This window comes from Pieris napi, chromosome 22 (genome assembly GCF_905475465.1).
Source record: "Pieris napi chromosome 22, ilPieNapi1.2, whole genome shotgun sequence".
NCBI classification, from domain to species: domain Eukaryota; kingdom Metazoa; phylum Arthropoda; class Insecta; order Lepidoptera; family Pieridae; genus Pieris; species Pieris napi.
The window spans coordinates 3,386,907-3,408,880 of record NC_062255.1 but is presented as its reverse complement, the minus strand read 5'-3'; the positions used below and the strand labels follow the sequence as shown (position 1 = coordinate 3,408,880).

General features: G+C 37.7%; 1 protein-coding gene across 7 annotated transcripts in view; it reads left to right on the top strand.

Annotated features, from left to right (window-relative positions):
- Positions 1-21,928, top strand: part of LOC125060777 (protein split ends-like) — a 73,268-nt gene extending 51,340 nt beyond the window's left edge. For 3 of the 7 annotated variants that reach the window (XM_047665838.1, XM_047665835.1, XM_047665833.1), the window contains 16 exons: positions 430-756; positions 1,347-1,637; positions 1,999-2,199; positions 2,989-3,107; positions 3,581-3,700; positions 3,810-3,948; positions 4,054-13,433; positions 13,730-13,914; positions 14,211-14,269; positions 14,362-14,421; positions 14,996-15,102; positions 15,564-15,688; positions 16,386-16,531; positions 17,593-17,796; positions 18,411-18,572; positions 18,994-21,928. In XM_047665838.1, coding sequence (XP_047521794.1) covers positions 430-756; positions 1,347-1,637; positions 1,999-2,199; positions 2,989-3,107; positions 3,581-3,700; positions 3,810-3,948; positions 4,054-13,433; positions 13,730-13,914; positions 14,211-14,269; positions 14,362-14,421; positions 14,996-15,102; positions 15,564-15,688; positions 16,386-16,531; positions 17,593-17,796; positions 18,411-18,572; positions 18,994-19,128 — 11,760 coding nt within the window. In that variant the 3' untranslated portion in view covers positions 19,129-21,928. The remainder of the gene's footprint in view (positions 1-429; positions 757-1,346; positions 1,638-1,998; positions 2,200-2,988; positions 3,108-3,580; positions 3,701-3,809; positions 3,949-4,053; positions 13,434-13,729; positions 13,915-14,210; positions 14,270-14,361; positions 14,422-14,995; positions 15,103-15,563; positions 15,689-16,385; positions 16,532-17,592; positions 17,797-18,410; positions 18,573-18,993) is intronic. The other 4 variants (XM_047665839.1, XM_047665837.1, XM_047665834.1 and 1 more) reach the window with 3 other exon arrangements.
- The last annotated feature ends 46 nt before the right edge of the window (positions 21,929-21,974 follow it).

Here is a 21,974-nt window from a genome sequence, read left to right as displayed (position 1 = left end):
ACAGATGGCGCTGTGTTGAAAGTACCAACGTTTCACATAAGATACAATTTAATGGCATAACCACCAAAAAGCATTGTGGTCCCCATGACTGGTGTTCTCCTATCGTTTTCATTGAATAGTTTACTACTATGTAATATAACAAAAACCTTAGCCACAGAAACGCTTGGCCGGTCTGCTAGTTTCATATAAGTATTCCAAGTGCGAAATTGTATTCATACAAATATGCCTACTCTATTCACAGCAACTAAACAGATTTGCAGCTAACATGTGGTTTTCCTTGTTCCATAATTACATTACAATTTATTTCTTATCTTGCAGCTGCTTTACATACATTGATTTCCTTATTACGTGGCGCTTTTTTTATACCTATACGTTATTTTATTTATGAAATAATCAAAACTCTGTGTTATAATTGTTAACAATTTACAGTGGGCATCGACAGCTAACGGAAGACCTCTTGCAATATGCGTTAGAAATCTACCGACGAGGTCGACCGATAGTTCCCTCAAAGACGGCCTTTACCACGAATACAAGAAGCATGGTAAAGTGGTGTGGGTGAAGGTGGTCGGTCAGAACGCCGATCGCTATGCGGTGGTCCGATTCAAAAAACCGTCCGACGTAGAAAAGGCACTCGAAGTGTCACAAGATAAACTTTTTTTTGGTTGCAAGATCTCTGTGGCCCCTCACCAAAGTTGCGATGATGACGCCGAGTCGGCGAAACCCTACGAGACTGATATTGATGAATACCACCCCAAGGTGAGCTATACACAACTCTTGTATATTCACACTAGATATATAGAATCATATATTTAATAAATTATAAATAATTATTTTTAAGATAAAGTAATTAAAATGCAATATATAATAATACTATGATATTAGCAAAACAAACTAGATATTTGAAATTTAAAGGAAGTTGTATATAAAGTGTTAATAATTAGCTACTGGTTGATTTGTTAGGCTATTGCATAGATTTTATCGCAGACTTTGACCGCGGAGACCGAATCAAGAAATTCCGTAACGGAAAAAAACCTAACACACGATGACGTAATATAGCTGCGGCAAAAACGCGTTAGAGTGAGACAGTCTATATAGGCGTTTTAGTCTGAGTCTGGTAGTGTGGTAGATTGAAATAATATCAAAGAAAAACAAATACTTCATAAATAAAAAATAAATAAATAATTATAATTGCATAAGTTGATAAAAAATGCTATGCAATAGCTTTACCGCGGCAGTCCCCGAGTGCCACGCGTTTTTTTAACATTAAACGGGTTTTGTAAATGCAATACATATTTATAATAATATTTATTTATAATAATATTTATTTATAATAATATTTATTTCAGGCGACGCGAACGTTATTCATCGGAAACCTAGAGAAGGATGTAACCCAACAGCAGTTGCGAGACAAGTTCAAGCACTTCGGCCGCATCATAGAGATCGACATCAAGAAGGGCAGCGGCGGAGGGGCCGGCTATGCCTTCTGCCAATATGCGTCTATATCGAGTGTGGTCGAAGCTATCAGGGCGATGGACGGCGAGTACGTGGGCAGTTCTAGGGTCAAACTCGGCTTTGGGAAACCTGTCGCCACTACTTGCGTTTGGGTCGACGGGCTCACGGAACACACGGAGAAGCAGGTAATATTTAGCTGTTTTAATTCATGTTTAGTTTTATTTTATTATAAAGAGATACTCCCAAGTCATTATATTAGTATTGAAATATTTAATATTGTGTACCTAGAACTTACACAATATAGTAATTTTCATTATCTTATATTTAAAATTCTCGTGTCACAATGTTAGTTACCATACTCCTCCGAAACGGCTTGACCGATTTTGATCAAATTTTCCGAGAATCCGCTACTATTTTCAACCCCCTAAGTGATAAGGGGTGTCCACCCCAATTTTTTTGTTTTTCTTTTTTATGATTCAGCATACAAATATTCAGCACTTAAAAGCAGTTAAATATATAAACAACACTTAACAATGTGTCTTTTAGGTCTTAGCGGCAGTATCCCGATGCGGCGCTGCCACCTCTGTCTGCGTGGATCGAGCAGCGGGCGCAGCCCTAGTTCACTTCGAGCAGGCGGCCGCCGCAGGAGCAGCTGTGAGGGAGCTGAGACGCCTGGCCGCGCATTTGTCGGCTGCTGAGCCTGACCAGCCGAGACTGTGCGTGGACTATGCGTCGAGGGAGTGCCAGGTAAATTGTCAATCGAATTTTTCACGGAGGGGTTTTTATCTATCTGTACCTCTAACGCCCGAACCCAATAATCAACCCACAATCTCAGATTAAAAACAATCTGAGATCAGACGTGATCGTTCTCCTATCTGCATCCCAATAACCAAACCCTACGGAGACAATCCATTTTTGGCGACGGATAAAATGCTCTTTGTCGTTACATTTTACCGAGTTTTCACTCATATTAGATAATCAATGTAAACTAAATTAAGTAAATAAAACCGTACAAATAACATTTAAATATACATGTGTATGTTTAAAACATAACAGTTTTTTAATTATTTAAAAAACTGGTGTATGTTAAAATCTGTTGAAATCGAGCTTTCGTCAACTGTCATTTTCATACAAAGGTCTATCCACAGACACCGATACGACCTTCCATTGATAGCTTGTATCGACAGATGTCTATTACAATCCGTCGATTGGTTATTGGCATACTTGTTACAACATTTGGATTAAGATTATTATCTCAGATGGTGGATTATGGATTGAGATAGGTTATTAGGGTCGGGCGTAAGACTCGCTCTAAGGCAGGGCTTAAGGTTGGGAAAAGAAAGCATAGAGGGGAAGAGTGTAGAAAAGGCCCTTTGTAACGGATTGAAGTTAGTTTTTTATTATTTATGTTTTTTATTTGTCTGACGGTGAAGGAAAACATTTTATTTTCCGATACATTTACATATGATAGCACGTATTTTACGATACAATATTTAAGTTCTCATTTAAATAATTGAAAATATTTGTTCTGTTTAGGATGCATTTTATGAACAACTTGAAAAGCATGGAGGTTCATCATCCCTGACCAGCTCTGAGCGCCTGGGTACTGATTTATCTGGAAGATACGTGCCTACCGCCAGGCACGATCAACTCAGGTATGGAATTGTAGATAAGCAATCAATTATCGATATTTAAACTGCATATATATTTATTTCTGTAAACCATTTTGTGTCGAGGTTTTATATAAAACTAACTAATCTTAAGCTAATGTAGACGTTTCGTAATTTTTGCCATTATGTACGATATTTTGTAGTAGGAATAAACCACTTGGAAACGTTTGCCCTTAGAAATTAGATCTACAACTTAAGGAGCGTTCAAGTATTACGTCACGCAATTTTTGGAGATTATTGACCTCCCCCCCCATGTAACGCGCCGTAACGTTTTTTCTGTACCCAAGTATAGTAAAACGTTTCGTGACCACTTAGTGACTCTTTATACATAAAAGTTACCATTATGTGCTGTAAAGTCGTCCTCCCAAATTTGTTACGTAATACTTGAAGGCTCCCTTAAAACAACTTTTTGATTAGCTTTAACTGAAATTCAATATTCATAAAGTATTTGTATTTAGGTACGAAAGTGGTACATCACGATCTCGCGCTCCTAGTTTTGGTCGAAGCTCTTCCAGAACTCCTCGGTACAACCACGATCATTACGATCCGACCGACTACGCAGCCGATAGACGATACAGGTATTCATAGATATTTTTTTGGTTATGGTTATTATTATATTTGGTCATGAAGTCAAATATATATTTTCACTGAGATAAACTATGCATCTATAAAAACCTTTGCTTGTAGGGTACACGAGGAATTAGGGTCGAGTCCGCCTACCGATGAAGCTCCCTACGAAGATCGACTGCAGTCTGTGGTTGTGTCGCCCCATCGTGCTCACAAACATCGTCATGATTCGAGTCCAGAAGATAGAAAGCATTCTAAAGTAAGTCCATAAATAAGTAAAATTTATAATTTCAGCACAATTTTTTTGTCACTTTCGTTTTAATAACAACAGCCTATTCATTGAATATTTATTTATTTATTTCAGGAAAGACACCGTAGCGTCGGTGGCAGTTCAAGAAGATCTCGTTCGGGGTCGCGCGGTGAAAGGCATATTTCTCGACGAAGACATCGTATTAAACGGCGCGACGGTTCGGGATCTCGCGGTTCTCGCACATCGCGGGCTGGTACTCCACTACGAGACGAACCCGACGCCGTGCCCACGGAGCCCCGACGGCCTCCCCGCGAACGACCCCCTCTGCCCATGCTGCTGCCGCTGCCCAAGTTCGCCCTCCAAATGTTACGAAACGCCCCGACGATCCCTCGAGTCGTTCCCGCGCCGGCCCCGGCCTCTCCGCCGCGTCCCCCGTCCGTCTCTTCCTCGAGCAGCGGGTCCGCTCCGCATTCCCCGTCACTCGAGGAACGAATACGATCTCTCGACGAGAAATACGAGCGATGGTCCGGCTCGCGAGCCCACGCCGACGCCCCTGACAGGAGTCGGCTGAGGCACAGGCTTCTAGAACTCGACATCAACGAAGTGAAACCGTCGGAGGTAGTCCGCTCACTTTTGGCCAAGAGATCGGTTTTCGACGAAGACTCAGAACGCTTGGAAGGAGCCGTCAGACCTCCCAGTCCTTGCGGCAGTCCCCGCTCAATTCTCCAACCGATGCTCCCACGAGCGTTGCGCTATCCGTTCCCGAGTCATCCGCCACCTTCCGATAGCTCTGTAATATCAACGGATACTTCTGTGCCTTCGACCGACGGCGATCGGTCGGATCCCCGCTTGTTTCGTTTGTCACAATCGGACAGTGGCCCTAAACTCGAAAATGATAATTCATTTGAAGCTCGATTACGAATGCGCACTCCGTCAACGGATAAACCTTATTTAGATAATGGCAATAGAAGAGAATCTGAAACAGATAATGAACGAGCAGATAGACGAAGAAATTCTATTTTGCTTCAAAGTGACGATACTAAATCATTGGATTGTGATTTGAGCAATGAAAATTCGCCGCCTCTGCCGCGTCGTCTAAACCATGATTTCAAACCTGTATGTAGCTTTTTTCAAGATCTTCAGGACAATCAACAAAAGGAAACAATGTTTTCTGAATCTACAGCAAATTCAAATGAAGTTCATATAAAAACCGAAAAATTGTATGACGTCAAAGATACCGCCGCAGACGTAAAGAGAGATCTCGAAGACTATCAGGATGAATTACCCTTTTGGGGTTCTAGACGACATAGTGTTAAGGATGTTTCACACCATGAGAAACTGGCAGAAAAGCTACCCAATAAATTAGAAAATTCTCTGAACGTGAAAGCAGAGAAAGTAGCGCTGGAAAATGTCAACAACGGAAGTCGTGAAAATACGGATCAAATTAAAATAGAAATAAAGCAAGAAACAGAAATATATCAAGAAATAAGTTTAGAAAATAAAATAAATGAAGACATGGCAAGAAGTGAATCGAGAACATTTAACCATTTAAAAACTTTAAATTGTATTGACTTAAAACAAACACAAATTGATCCATACCTTGATACTCAATCTTCTGAAAAAAGCGATAATAATGTAATGAACGACAGTCACCAAAACAATACACCAAAATGTGAGATTCTAAATAATACCTTGATACATGATAAAACGGATAAAGACCCAATAGAAGTCAACTCTGAAAGAGTAAAAGCAGATGATATAGAAGCACCATCATCTGATAGTAAGACCTTTGACTTATTGAAAGATTCAGAAAATCCTTTGAAATCTGATCGTGAGAAAATAAAACACATTAAAGAGCGTACTGAGAAGGACAAATGTGAGCTTAGCAAAGAAAGGCCACGTAGTAGTAAACATTCGAAAGTGGATAGACATGACAAAGAAAAGAAAGTAAGAGAAGATTCAACGACTAAACAGAACGCAGAAAAAAGCGATAAATTAAAATCCGAACGTGATAATGATAAAGGTTCTGATCATCATTCAGCCAGGGATCGTGACGTGGAAAAGTCGAAGCAAACTGAAGACACAAAAATGCGAACCGATAACCACAATCATAAGAAAGACAAAGGAGACAGAAGAAGAGAACTGGTTGAAATTGACCCATTTTCATGTAAATCTAGAAAAGACGAGAGGCCAAAGCATGACCGTCAACGGAAGGATGGTACTGATAGCAAACGTGAAAAACAAAGAGAATCTGAAGTCAGCAAAAGTAGGAAATCTTCAAGAGACGAATCCTCAAAAGAAATCACTAGAAAAGATTCAACAGACTCTTCTGCATCTCGTACTTCACACGAATCAGCAAAAATAAAGGATTTAGAAACAATTGAAACAAAAGAAGACGTAAAGCTAAAAATTAAACAAGAAAATGAAATCTTAACTAAACTCGAGTCCAAAATAGCGATAGAGATTAATGACCAAATAGATAAAAAAATTAAATTAGAAGTGAAAGAAGAAAAACTTCCAAACGATATCACTCATAAAAATAAAATACCCGCCACTTCTGATTATATACAAAAATGCAAGACTGAAAATGAAAAGCCTCGACATTTATCGTTTGATTCAACAAATGTAGAGAATAAACGCAAAGAGCGTCTCAGTTCATGTTCCAGTTTACCGTCCAATATTGGGGGACACAAAAGAAGAATGTCTTCGCAAGACGTCCTTGAAAGTTTGGATGAGGAAATAAAAAAGAGTAAAAATGATATTAAAGGTTCCGATAAACGTGACTTTAAGGATTCGAAATCTAACGATAAGAATAAGACACCGAAGTTTAATAAATGTCATTTTGCTAAACTGTTTGAAAGTAAGACCAAGGATGACAAAAAGAATCAAGTAAAACCACCTGATGATTTGTTTACTCCTTTAAAAGATAGTGATGTCAAAGAGCTATCTGATAAAGTGAAAAGCAAATCAGAAGAAAAACATAAGAAAGATGAAAAGCCAATGGTATTTTCTGAAACACGAACAGACGTGCAAAATAATTTAGATTTTCTTGCTATATTTGAGTTGAGATCTAGTGAAGAAGATGAAAAACAGAGAGCATTAACTAATGAAATGAAAGAAAAGAAAAGAATTCAACAGTTACAACAAATTCAAGAGCTCCAAATGCAACAAGTTGTCCTACAAAATTCTGATCTTAGATTAAAGGAAGAAAAAAGGCATAAGCACGATGAAAAGAAAAAAGAATGCGCTCGTGAGAAACGAATGTCAACAGAACGGAAAAGTAAAGATATTGACCAAAAAAGAAAAAGCCGAAAGCAAACACAGAGTAGTGATACCTCGGATTCAGATGAACCTAAGAAACATTCTATTTTCGATATTGTAGATGATGGACCTACATATATTTCAATGTACGACAAGGTTAAGGCTCGATCGTGTAAAAATATGCAAAAACAAGAAGAAGAAAAACGTCAAGAGAAAATCAAAGCGAAGTTTAGTCAACTAAAACAAAGTAGAGCTAAACGAGAAGAAAAGAAAAGATCAAGTTGGGATGAAGATAGTGATTCTGACCTCGAGAGACAAAAACATATGAAATCATCAGTGGATAGCTCTTCCGATGACGACAGAAATATGGTTCACAGTCAGAGTAAAAGACATGATAATTTGCAAAGATCGTCGCTTAATTATGAGCGACATAGCGTCGATGATTACTTTAGTTTAACAAGTAATGAAGAAGATCTACGGAATAAACTATCTCGCAAAAATTCTCGTACACGAATTATGTCTGATTCATCGGATGAAGAAACAATGAAGAGGGATATGAGTCCGAATCGAATGGGCGATTTAAAGAGAGGATATTTGTCTGACAATGGTTCATTACGCGAATGTAAGGATAAACATAATTTCATGAAGGAATCTACTATTGAAGAGAAAGCTAAGAAAACCTCGCTTCTTAATTTATTTGGTAAAAGCGATAGTGATGATAATAGACTTAAATCTAATACTGAAAATGATAGTGACTATAAAACATCATTTAGTAAATTGATTTGTAATGATATTTCTTCTGAAAACGAATCTCTGCCTTCAAAGAGCACTTCTAGTGACATTAGAAAAAAGCATAGGAAAAAGCAAAAGAAGCATAAAATTTCATTTTCTGATGATGATAATAAAACGGAAAATTGCGATGAAAATCATGATCGAGATAAACATAAGAACGATTCTCTAAGAAGACACAATAAAAAAGAAAAACGTAAAGACAAAATACGCGAAAGTTTTGACACTGACGATGCTAAAGATGACAAATCGAAATGTAAAAGAGATAAAAGACCATCTACTGAGAATCTGCAGGAATCATTTACTGGGAATGCAAAAAGAGAAGGGAAAATGGAGGATATATTCGGTCCACTGTCGGAAGATTCAGATAATGAACCGAGAAATAAGTTAGAAATGTCAGTAGTGGATTTCGATTCTATAAAACTGAATAAAGATACCAGTGATGATTTAAAATGCAAAGATAGGGATGACAGTAAAAGAAGAAAAGACAGAAAACGAAAAGATAAGAAACTGTTTTCTAAAGAGGATGATAATAGTTTGGATGTTGACGCAGTAAGCAAAGCAATAGAAGCTCGATTGTTTGCAGATTCTATGAGTAGTGATGACATTAAGACAAATGAGCCGCCAGACCTATTTAAAACCAAAACAAAGTATGACGACTCTAATGTCAAACTTGGTGATATTCCTCGGTCTGAAAAGGTGATTGAAAAGTTCAAGAAGGAATGTAAAGAGAAAAAGAAGAAGAAAAAGAGAAATAGAGAGGATCGACAAAGTCGCAAAGAACATCATTATTATGAAAATGAAAGGCCTTCTAAGCAAGATAGTAACATTTTTGAAAGACACATAGATATGTCGCCGAAAACAATCTTAAATATACCACTTCCGAATGAAAAAATAGATAACGACAAGTCTGATGACGCCAAATCTCTTTCAGAGTCTCCTAGCTTGCCCCGTTTAACTGACAGCCCACCTTTTGCTGTTAAATCAGAAGAATTAAGTTCTAAAAATACTGACACAGACAGTACTAGTCAGTTATCAATAGATGACAGAGTTTCTATTCAAAGCTACGACGAAACGAAGTGTGTGGAAATTGATGACATTCCAATGCCTCCACCCATTGAGAACAACGTCGTTCAAGACATCAGCGAAGTACCGCTTCCAGAAGATCCACCTACAGAACCCAAACCATCTGCTCCGAATAGTGATCTCGAGACCGATGATTCAATACAAATTTTAGATCACCAAAAAGCAACGGATATCAGTGATGACGCGGTTAGAAGTATACCAAGCGCCGAAAAAGTACCAGAGAAACAAATAGAAGCAACAGCTACAGACATTCAAATTAAGAAGATAGAAGAAAAACCAAGGGCTATAATTTCTCAAGAAGAAACGGAAGATGCTGTTGCGGCTTTGCTAGGGGAAAGTTTTGGAGGAAAAGAAGATGCTTTTGCTAATTGTTTCGAGGAAGTAGTGAACAATGATAATAATCAAATTGAAATTGAGAATTCTTCTATTGAAAATGAGAATATTCCCGAGGAAGACGCTGAAGAAATGAGACAAGCCGTACAAAATTTAAATGCTTGTGAAATGGAGATAAAACCCGATACTCCAGTTTCTGACAGTGATTTTCTTCTTATAGACACAGATACTGAAGAAACTGAAGAGACTTCACAGGATTCTTCTGAAAAAATACCCGTCAATGTGGTACCTACATCGCAATCCCAGTCTAGTAACATAAAGTTACCGCCTACAGCTGAACCCTCAAATGTTATCGTTTCAAAACCTAAAACAATGGTAGTTCAGACAAGTCCAAAAATACAAGTTTCATCGAGTTTACTGAGTGCAAAAATATCTGAAAGCAACAGTTTTATATCATCATCTCCCGTAAAGCAAGAATCGTTAACAGCAATAACTTCAGCACCAACCCCCGTAATTACTTCATGGACATTGACCAACAATAAAATCGAAACGCATACCGTCAATACGCCCATAAGCAAAGATGACGGGAAATCATCTCGAATAACAACAAACATTTTACAAATTAGGCCATCACAAATGAGTAACACTTTGATAACCAATCCAAGTAGACTTACCGCACCATATCAAGTGATAAATCGTATGAATATTAATCAAAGAAACCAACAACAACTATCAAATATGCAACCGCCAATGATTAAAATACCCGAGAACCATGTTTTGTATCAAAAACCACAAGGGATAGTGATATCTCCGCGGTTGGCCAATGATTCCAGACTACAAAGTCCAAAAGGTGCACAAAATGAGGGTCTGTCGTCTCCTCGACTCGCTAACATGACAATATTATCTACGTCACCGCAAAGCCTAAATTCTGTTGGAATAACATCGCAGAACGCTTTGCAGCAAAGGTCGCCAGGACACGTTACGGTTGTGCGTATGCAGCAACCGCCGCTGAGCCCACTTCACATCCCACACGGCGCGAGGGCTATGATATCTCCTAATAGACCAAACTCTGTCTTGGTACAGACACAAGGAGCCCCAATACATTTTAATAGATTGCCCGTGACACCAGTTTTAGCTCCTATATCAAAACAATTAGGACCCAATTTACCCCAGCAAAATAAGAATATATGCGTTCAGAACTCGACTGTATTACAACAAAAAGGATTGTCTGGGGAGCCAGTGAAAACCGAAAACCTAAACGAAAGTAATAAAATTATATTATCTCCCACTCATTTACCACCAAATTCAAACCCTTCTTTGATGAATAATAGAATGTTGCCAATGCAAAATACTCTACACGTTGGTACGATGAACCCTTTGCATTTACCCAAAAAAGTTTTGATTAACAATAAACCATCATTCGAAAAACGAGATATTCAACACCAAAAAACAGAGCATAGTGGGTTATCGTTTAATTCTTCTCCTATTATACACGTGGCTAGTATTAATGAGTCACCTACATCACACATACAAACTGTTTCTAAGCCAGTAATGTGTAATATTCAAGAAGGAGGTTCTAACAGAGGACAAGGTCAAAATGTTATTCATGCAATTAACCAACAACGTATAATTACAGCAACTACATTAAACAATATTATACAAATTGATAACAATAAAGGTCAACCAACAGTCTTATCGGTAGCAACAATTCGTCCACCAGCAGTATTCACTAAATCGGAAATATCAAATGCGGTAGCAGTGACAACGTCGAGTTTAACGAATGTTGTTATGACTCCACTTTTACTTAAAACAACATCTAATGCTAATATACCACCCAATCGATTGAATACTCGGAATGAGCATTTTGAAAATAATCCTCTCTTAACTGTCAGTCGTATTGGTAACAATCAGGATGAAAAAAATTATGATAAGAACGGTGATGATAAAAATACGATTTTAAAATCCATTCCACCACCTCTAACGTCACCAGAATCAATTGCGAAATGTGAAACTGATTTTGAAGAACTTTTGAAAGATAATACGAATGAAATCAAGGTTACCAATGATCCAGAGAAAAAACTGGAAGTGAATGTAGGAAAGACTGTTACGGTTATAACTCAGGGCAATGATAGAGCTGATGATTTTATAGAGAAGTGCGAGAAAACTGATAAAACAGCCAATGAACATTCCCAAGAGCCTGAAGGAATTATAAAAACCAACAGCGTCGATATTGTTAAAGAAGAGAAAAAACTTGAAAATGTAACAGATTCAAATCTTGCGGAGAAAGAAAGTAACGTTCTCCATTCAACCATAACAGACAAATTACCTGATATGGAGAAATCGCCATACATGAACCCGCATAATTCAGATATCAAAATTGAGCAACCTAAACTATTTAACTCTGATAACCCGTATAAAGAACTTTCAGCTTTTCGTGTATCGCCAAGTAATAAAGAAAACAATGAAAATGATATTCACACTCCAGAAGAGAATGAATTTTGGAGCACTAAAGATCAAATTATAGAATCTGTTATAAAGAAAGTCGATTCTCTTTGCAATGAAACTTTTGACGTTAATATAAAGGCACATATCTATAATGCGGTAACAGACGTAACTCCCCAAGACCAAATTAATCAACATCATCAAGTCTCAAAAGACATTGAAATGAATTGTAATGAAAATAATAGTCATTTCGGCGACAGTACTGTTAAAGAGGAATTCGCAATAGAAAAAACAACACCAAGTAAAAGGGGTGGACGTGGTAACAGAGGTAGAAAAGCTGATAAACAAGAAAGGGTACAAACACGCCAAATTTCAAAACCAGCTCGAGGTGGCGGAGTTAGTAAAAGAGGTAGAGGGCGCTCGACTAAAGTGGACAAGAAAGTTAAGAGCCTCGCGAATAGTACCTTCCATAATATGCCTGGAGATGTTTATGATTTTCACGAAGATTCTGGCGACGAAACGGCGGCTTCAGCTAACAACTCTGAATCAAGGCCGAGATTGATTCTAACCATAAAAAGTCCGCTTTCAGGAAACGCGGGTGTCATTCCAACTTCCACCCTAAGCATTACTCCAAAAGATACCATCAAAATACAAGAGAAACCCAAAGAAGAAAAAAGTGAAGTGTTTGCTTCGCCCTCTACTAATACTCGGAAATCGAGAAGACTTCAAGAAAAAGATATACAAAAAGGCTCTTCGGATGACGTTTTAGACGAGGTTGTGAAGGGAACTCCGGCAAATAAAATTAACGCTCGGGACACCAATAGAAAGAGGCCTCTGAGACAAGCTGGGGCCAAACAAGCTACGGACAAATCTCCTTCAGATACGAGGAAGTCACCGAGAGGTACGAAGAGATCGAGAGACAGTCTATCCGATGCTTCTGTCGATAGTTCTGACGAAAATAACAAAAGGGAAGAAGCAACCAAAGACGCCAAAGTACCTAAACTCAATGAAACGGTCGTCCAAATGCCTGTGATGGAAACGGAGACTATCGTTAAGAACGTGCCGCCGCAGCCTGTTGTGATTTCACATCCTCAACCTGTAGTCAATCCAACTCCTATTATGAAACCACCAAAGAAAATGATATCAGAAATCAGTGCGAAATTAGCGAGTGCATTCGAAGCGGCTGCTGGTCCGCCACCGGTAGTTATATCTGCGCCGGTGATCGCCACTACTCCGGCGCCCACGACGGTACCCGTGGCTTCACCAGGCCTCGATCGTCTCATTCCACCACCTTTAGAAAGGCGACTGGTCGAATTAGAACCGCCCATTGTGACTCATAGAGAACCCAGGCCGGCCGAACACATTCCGATTCAAGAGCCCATGAGCGTTTCCCTCGGGGAACCCTCCGATATGACGAGCGTAGAGACCGGTCACATACGGCGCTTGGTGGATAATGTTCCTGCTAATATGATGCCTGTCGGAGCGACGGAGGCGACGGATGCCAGAGTACAGTCACCAGCTCTACCTCACAGACCGCCCTCGACACATCGGCCTGCCGATCGCGCGACGCCTATTCTTATCAGGTGTGTTTCTTACTATGCATGTTTCTCCACAAAATTCTGTCAGCTGTGTTCCAACAAAGGAAACAGTTCAAGTTTCATCAAAATCGGTTCAGTAGCTTTGAGATACAAATATCTAAGCACTTCCAGATGGAACTTGGATAATATAGGTGCCTAGGTAAATGATAAATTGTATCATTAAGATTGGAAACCAACTTGAAAACTACAAATTCTTTTATAGTACTTTTTTCTTTTCATACCTTTTTTTTACCACATGGTATTTAAACAGGTTCAATTATGTAATAAAGTTATATCCCTAGAAGCGGCGGCGAGGGTATGGAAGGTGCTGGTGTAGCGGGAGCGGCCGCAGCTGGTGCGGTGGCGGCAGCACGTGGCTTCCGAGGCGCCTACGCTGGCCCGGCTAGTCTACCTAGAGGAGCGCATCACCCACCTCCACCCACTACCAAGCAAGTCGCTATCGTCGGACCTCATCATCATCATCCTGGTGAGTTCAGAGTGATTACTTGAATCATTTCTTAGATAGGAAGATTTTTCTTTGTTTGCCCAGCTTAGCTTTAAGTTGATTCCGCCAGCTGTTGGGACCCATACCTTAGAGGGACAGTTTCACCCATTATACAATATATTTTTTTAAAACTTTAGGTACTTTTCTCGTCTCATTTTACAAATTGATTGTATGCTGAAAAATAAGGATAAATGGTACTACTTATTGTATTAAATGAAAGTGGTAAGAATTAAAGTATACGATATTTGTATTTTTAAATCACTTTTTATTATTTTCAGGTTCTCGAGTAACAATCACCAGTGTGCCAGCAATCAGCCCTCAAGGACAAGTAAACGTGGTAAGTTATTAACAGAATTCAACCGTTTTAAACTTATTTACTTGGTATATTGTTATTTAAAATATTCCTACATTTCATGCTCACTTGGATAGTCTGCGGATTTTGTTCGAAGTCCTCCACCAGCTCATCAACAGACATCTCCTATAACATCGGTATACTTTATTTAATTAAAAATTAAGATTCTGTCAAATTTCAGTCCTAAATTGTCAACTAAACGGTTCTAGAACTTAACTTGGCCGTCCCGGTCTCTTAGGGAGCCAGCCCTTTTTTTTAAATGTTGAGCAAAAAAATTGTTTCTGTGTTTATTACTAACATACAATCGTTTTTTCTTTATAAAATATTTCAATCTATTCAATATTAAGTTACGGAATTAACCCAAACAACAAATTGCACAACTCAAATTGATTTGACATTTAATAAAATAAATATTGATTAGAGTCCGCGCCACCACTGATTGCCGATAGACGCGGCGCTAGTGAGTAGCGCGGCGTAGTAATATGTTGTTAGTGCTAGGTGCAAGGCTATTTTACCCCAACGTAACATAAATTAATATGAAATTCGCGAACTAGTCTCCAAGATTTGCTTCTAATGTTTTACCTTAAAACGAATAATAATATTTCACTGTAACGACAAATTTAGTTCCAGGGTTCGGCAATGAGTAGTGGCGCGGACTATAGACAAGAAATTGGGCGTATGTGATATTAAATTGAGGAATTTTATTTTCAGGGCGACGGAATGTATCCCCATTTCTCTCAACATCACTATCAAATGTATCAGCAACATTTCCGCGCGACTCAACAAGATATGCGGGCTAGCGCATCGCCCTTCCCAAGGTACATATTATTTAAATAGTAATAAGATAACGATATTACACTTCATATATCAAATAGTTATAAAGTTAAAAATGTTAAAATAACATAGTTTCTTCTTTTTTTAAACTTAAAGTTCTTTTGACTTTTCAGTCTATATAAAAAATATGAAATTATCATTAAAAGAAAATATTTGCCATTAATAAAAAAAATTGTCAAAAGTGGCCAAATCTGCTCTGATCGCAGCATAAAGATTAGCAATGAGGTTACTCTTGTAAAGTAACTGTATTAATCCTTTTTCTCTGATAATATTAGTGTAGGTTATTTTTATTTTGTATATTTATATTATGTTTGTTTTGATATATTTAAATATTATAACGATAAATTAATTTATTTTATGGAATCTTGCTTTAGTTGTGGTCACATATTGGCATCAACTCAACACAGGTTAAGGTAACTAATACAACTTCTTTACCAATGTTTAGATGCGGAGGTGGTCTGGAAGCAGAAGGCAGCGAAGCCCCAACTCCACCTTTGGAGCTTCGGCGGCCTCCTTCGGCTAGAGTTCCGAGACCGGCTCACTCGCCGTCACCTGCTGACCGACATATACGTATGTATTTTTGGGTTGTTTTATTAAAAACTAGCGACCCTCCCTGCTTCGCACGGATGCAATGCTGATACTAAATACACTACAGAAAAACTATAAACGTTTTCCAAAAAAAATTTATTTTTTTATTGTGGGATATCCATGTGACATAGACAAATACCATCGCGGAGTTTTCTGTAGACCTTTTCAATATGTACAATACTTACTTTACATTATTTTGATAAATCTCGTAGGGTTCGCAATGTAAGCGGAAAAAAATTAATTATTGACGACATCACATTAGAAACCTCCACTATTTAATGGATTCTATTATACATATACCCTCCTCTTCAATCACTCTATTTATTTAAAAAAAATGCATCAAAATTCGTTGCGTTGCGACAGAGAAAGCGACTTTGTTTTATACTATGTAGTGATGCATTTTAAATTTGTCTATAAAATTTAAGCTATCAATAGCTATATTCAATTAAAATCTATAAACAACACACATGGTGCTGTTGCTTTAAATTCAAATCCGAAAAATAATGTAACTAGGCTCTTTGATGTAATGGAGTTAATTTGATTTTTGTTCTTAGTGGACCCAAGTATAATTAATTTGAATAGAATTGAAATTTAATACGTTTAACACAATTTAATTAACGCAAGGTGTAGATTGAAGAAGAATAGTAGTTGCGTGTTACAATAAGTCTTATGTGTGCAGTATACGCAGTCCGCTGCGGGCGCTCCCCTCCGCCGGCGCACGGCAGCGGTCGACCCCCGAGTGCCCTGCCACCTCTCGCGGCCCCCGGCCCGCCCCATGCCAGCCAGGTGCCCAGGGAGGCCGACTCCCTGCAGATGCTACTGAGGGTGAGTACTTTATAGTTTCATTCATTATAATCGAGTTAAAAGCGGGGATCGCTCGCGGGATTAACTGAATTAATACTTAATTTATTAAAATATTTTTTTTATGAAGCTCATCGAAGCTAGTGAACTTAATAGTTGAACTATTTTGAAAAAAATGAAATAAATCACCTATACTCTGATCCCGTAGAATTCTGACATTTCATTAGTGATGCTACTAAAAAAGTTCTCCACCGAAAAAATGACAAATTTAACTTATTTGAGGGCAATAAAAAAAAATGCTACGTATTTTTTTTGTTTTACCTACAAAAACGTAAATTTAAATATTTTTACTCAAGTGACCTCATACAAAAATAATAACAAATATTTCAATATCACGAACAATATATGGAATTAACTTAAATTACTTTATTTTGTTCTTGAGCTGGCATCACTTCCTACTAATTTTAGGTTTAGTAAACCTTAAAAAAAATGTTTTTTTTTTGACCACAAAATTAGGACAAACAAATGATATACATTGACATACATACATAAATATCAAAAGCGGTGCCGTCCCTATAACATGTGGACACGATCAGCGAAATCAAGTAGATACAAAAAACAGTGTTAAATACAAACAAGCATAAAAATTAAAAATGCAAATTATAAAAGAATTATTGTTATATTTGAAAATGTTATATTTGAAAATGTTATATTTACTTGTGCGTTTTTTATTGTTATGAAAAGGAACGTAATTACCACTCGGCGTTAAACCACTTTTAATGTGGAGCACCGCAATGGTTACATTAACTAACATTAAATGTATGTTTAAACTCAGATGTTCAGACTCGTATTGAAATTGAAAAATGTGGCCGGCCAAAAAGGTTTGCCATCACTGACATGTCAAAAAATGATATCTGTCATAATTCTACAGAATTAAAAATCAGAGCATAAGTTCCTTAATAAATAATGTATGTCAAACGAAATGTCAAGCTTCAACAACACCTGTCATCTGATATTGTCAAAAGATATTATGTGAGCGGCAAAATCAAATTAAAATTGAATCTTAAATAATGATTTATCTCCAGCGCTACCCCGTGATGTGGCAAGGCCTCCTCGCCCTGAAGAACGACTCGGCCGCCGTCCAGATGCACTTCGTGGGTGGAAGTGCGGGCGTGGCCGCGGATGCATTATCTCGCAGCGCAGACGGCGCGGCAACGTCGCTTCTGCGTATCGCGCAGAGGATGCGTCTCGAGCCTGCCCAGTTGGATCAAGTGCATCGGAAGATGAAGGTAATAAAGATTACATTTAATTGCTTATTTAGTACATTATGTTAATTTTTTTATTAATTTTGAGAAATAGACATTTTATGGAAAACGTTCAGATAAGACATGCAGATTACCATAATAATACATTATTATAAACTTATAATTATTTTACATATTTAAAAAAAATCCGACGTTTCGCGTGCTTTTACAGCGTGCGTGGTGACGGTGACTGATACAAAAAGTGTTGAATGTCAAAAAGCATCACAGCTGTAGAAAAAGTTGTATTATCTGTATTTATTTCCCCGGAGTTGGTATCGACTAAAAGATGGAGGGGTTTTGGCAGAAATGGCTCACGATGTCCTCTATTTTCGCGGATTGTTGTTTGACAATTTTAGGCCGTCTTCTCTATTGGAATTGGGGTGATTTTTGATTTCAATGTCTTTGCTTCGCTTAAATATGGAAAATAATTATAATAATTATAATTAATATAAGTTTATAATAATACATAACTTCAATCCGGTAAAAAAGTGTTTTCTTTAAATGTGTAAAAGTTATGTTAATAAAAATACTATAGACATTTTATGTTAATCTTTTATATTATCTGGTTGGCAATCCGTTTATTAATGTGGTCTATGCAGATGGAGAACGAGCACTGCATGCTGCTGGCTCTGCCGTGTGGTCGCGATCACATGGACGTGCTCCAGCAGTCGACCAACTTGTCTGCGGGCTTCATCACCTACCTGCAGAGGAAACAAGCCGCTGGCATTGTCAACGTCGCACCCTCGCCGCGGCACCAACAGGTAATATATATTTTAGTACAAACAAATCGATATTCAGTACATATATCGTTAGTACAGTACTCACAGCGTTCCTAATAACGCACAATAAATTTTATGTTTATTTATCAAGTATTCTATAATTACTAACTAGTCGTTTTAATTGAAAAATATTTTTTCAATATCATTAATTTTTTTTAATAGTTGTCCAAAATCTATAAGTTGTAACACATCATGTATTCAATATTAATGCCGCTAAAACTGTGGGAACCAGGTAGTTGATAATAATATAACTGATATTTGAGTGAGTGCCAAAGGAAATTGAGTGTTTATTTTACTAATCACATTTCTGAATAATCTTTGTTTATGATTTTGTAACATTTCTTTCATAATCTTATGGCGTTCCAAACGACTGTAATCTAATAGTATTTATTGTCTTTTCCAGTCCATGTATACCGTACACATATTCCCTTCGTGCGAGTTCGCCAACGAGAACCTGAACCGAATCGCACCGGACCTAATGCACCGCGTGGCCAACATAGCGCATCTGCTCATCGTCATCGCTACGGCCATCGGATGAACACGACTCTCGGATCAGACGAATTCTACTGAGGATTGACCCCCGCCCGAACACCGGACGGGCCCCCGTCGGCCCCGCCGAGAACGGAGATACGGAGACATCAAAGTGACTATGAGTGATCGTCATCGCCATCGCCATAACAGTGACAGAGGCCCCTCGAACAACCGACGCGACCTAGTGACAGTTTAATTCATTATCTTGTAAATAATATCCAGGTTGTGAACTCATTTTAAAGTTTAGTTATCGGTCGAGTGTTGAGCCATAGACTAGCGGATCCGCAAGTGAAGTGTAAAGTCTCACCTAGAGTTAAGCGTATTTAAGTGTAAGATAAGACGTCATTTTGTAATATTTTGTTGTGGTCGACCGCGCTCGGCCTTATTCGGAGTTTATTATTAAAACTAATATTAAGCAAAGTCAAGTTCGTAAATATTTGGGTTCCGCTGGAGATGAGTGGCGATCGAGCATTTTTATTGTTAGTGTAAATTGTTATTTTGTTTTAAGCGTAGGCGTAAACTAATTTAAACATGTAAATACCGATCTATCCGTACTAAATCTCGATTCACTAAGGTCATAGCAGTAACCGAATGGAATTCATTGATAACAAAATCGACTCGAGTGAAGTTTGAAATGGCTAATTTAAAGTAATTTAAAAATATAAAACACGTGGAAAATAAACTGTGATTCTGACTTTTAACGTAGGGTTAGTTAGGTATAGAGCCGAGCAGTAGATTAACGACAGCGGCGCACGCGTTGTAGTTTAACGGTAATATAGACTTGTAGTGATATTTTCTTTACACATTCGCACCGGGTTTTCATATTCTTTTATAGTTTATTATTTATTTTAATGTTCGTCTTCATTAGTTTTGCCTATCCTATGAATGTTAACCTTTTCAGGATAACATTCATACGATTAAAACGAAATATCCGATCCAAATATTGAAAGTGTGCCGATAACGATAGTGTATAGGGACGATTCAAATTCTAGACACCTATTAACCGAGGAGTAATATTGACAAATGTCAAAAAAGTTTACTCCTTCGTTACTACTGTCTATTATTTCGAAGTCATCGAAGGATGTGACACGCCGTTATCCTTCGGATTAATTCATTCCACGTTAACCGCCTCGCGCCAACGTACAGTACGCAAGTGAGACAACATATCGGGCGGGTGTACGCGTACACCGAGATGTACGTATACGTAAATTTACGAGCACGCGCCCGTTGTCTTGTCGTGAGAATTTAATTAGGTTTTGCTACCGTGACGCTCGCGATGTTTCACCTCATTTACCGCTGTTGCTTTGCGGGATCGTATGAGAGAGCTTTTAGGATTACGTTTTATTTTATTTTTTTTTCTGAATATTTTTTTTAGATAAGGTTATATCATTTTCTATTAATAGTTAGCCATAATTTTTGTTAGTTTTTTTACCGCCTTTACAAATACTTTTTTAATTTAATTTAAACCTAAAAGTAGTATAAATATCGGTTTTCTTTTTGTGTCTGCTCATATCCGACACTTTGCATATAAGAATTCATGTATACCACTGAAACAATAGATTTCTTTACATTGCTCCCGATGTTGTCTTCCCGAACGTGGTCCCTTAAAGGCTCTCTTACTGAACGTTGGAAATCCCAGTTCCAAATAAAACAATATTGTACTTCTCGTAACGCATCGTCTGCATATTCCTTCGGGACCCCGAGCGACGAGTGCCTCGGTTAGTCGGCTCCGGTCGGAATATCGCATAGTTAGAAAAATTGCGACCCCGTCACGTCGCGTGTAAAACTAAAGTACAAAATATTTTATGTAATTTTATAATATATAAACGATATACAGCGCAGCCACGTATGTATATTCATCGATTAGTATATGTAAATGTGTATGGTGTATGGTTTGTTCTCCGTCGCAAACGGTTCTCGATTAGCTAAGAACACTAACGAACTCGTCACTTCGTCCATTAATTTTAAAAATATAATTTAATCTATAAACGGATGCCCGAATACACTTATTATTTGTCTCCTTATGAAGGAACTCGATGTAAATAAAACTTGAAATATAGCAATACAATATTTAGACTCGATAGTAAGGAACTTATAAATTAAGCGACACGAGAATTATAAAAAGAAATATTTATTCAAATTAAAATCGGTATTTACTATTATTTTAGTTGTTTACTGTGATGTGATTATTTTTGGCGACACTTACAGCTGTACTATAATGATGTTTATCGTAATGTAAAAATATCTCCTTGCCCGATGAATAATTGCATCCGAAATTATTTGCTATGCAAAATTATTGTCAATTACTAAAATGTAATGTTCTTCAGAAGATTTTCCATATTTGAAAACCACCATTGTTCGTAGCGGTTATAATTTTCGACGATGTTAACTAGTAATTTAACGCAGACTTAATAGTTTTAAGAGTAGTTACGTGAGAAGTATAATATAGTTTTGTTTTATTTGGATTAGGTTAGAGGGGGGCGGGGCGAGGGCGCGACGCGAGAGTGCGAGTGAGGGTTAGTGTAAATGTAACACATTTGATCTCAAGTGAAAGCAAGTGAACGCGAGGACTTACAGCCGCGCCCTTCGTTCCACCCGCTTAGCTCTTAATGTCGAAATGTAAGGAAATAAAAATATTGTGATCATATTTCTACTGTAACTTTAAAATGCTAGAGTTTAGAAGTAATTGTATATTTTGTACATATTGAAATAGTATTGTATCTTTACTTCCCATTATCCAAAAACCCAGAACTCCTGCGTGTTATTTACCTCCTACCTACCAATACTATTAAAAAAATAATACATAATAGCGTGTTTTTATTTCATTTCCTTAGCTTTAGGCTTAAAATTGTA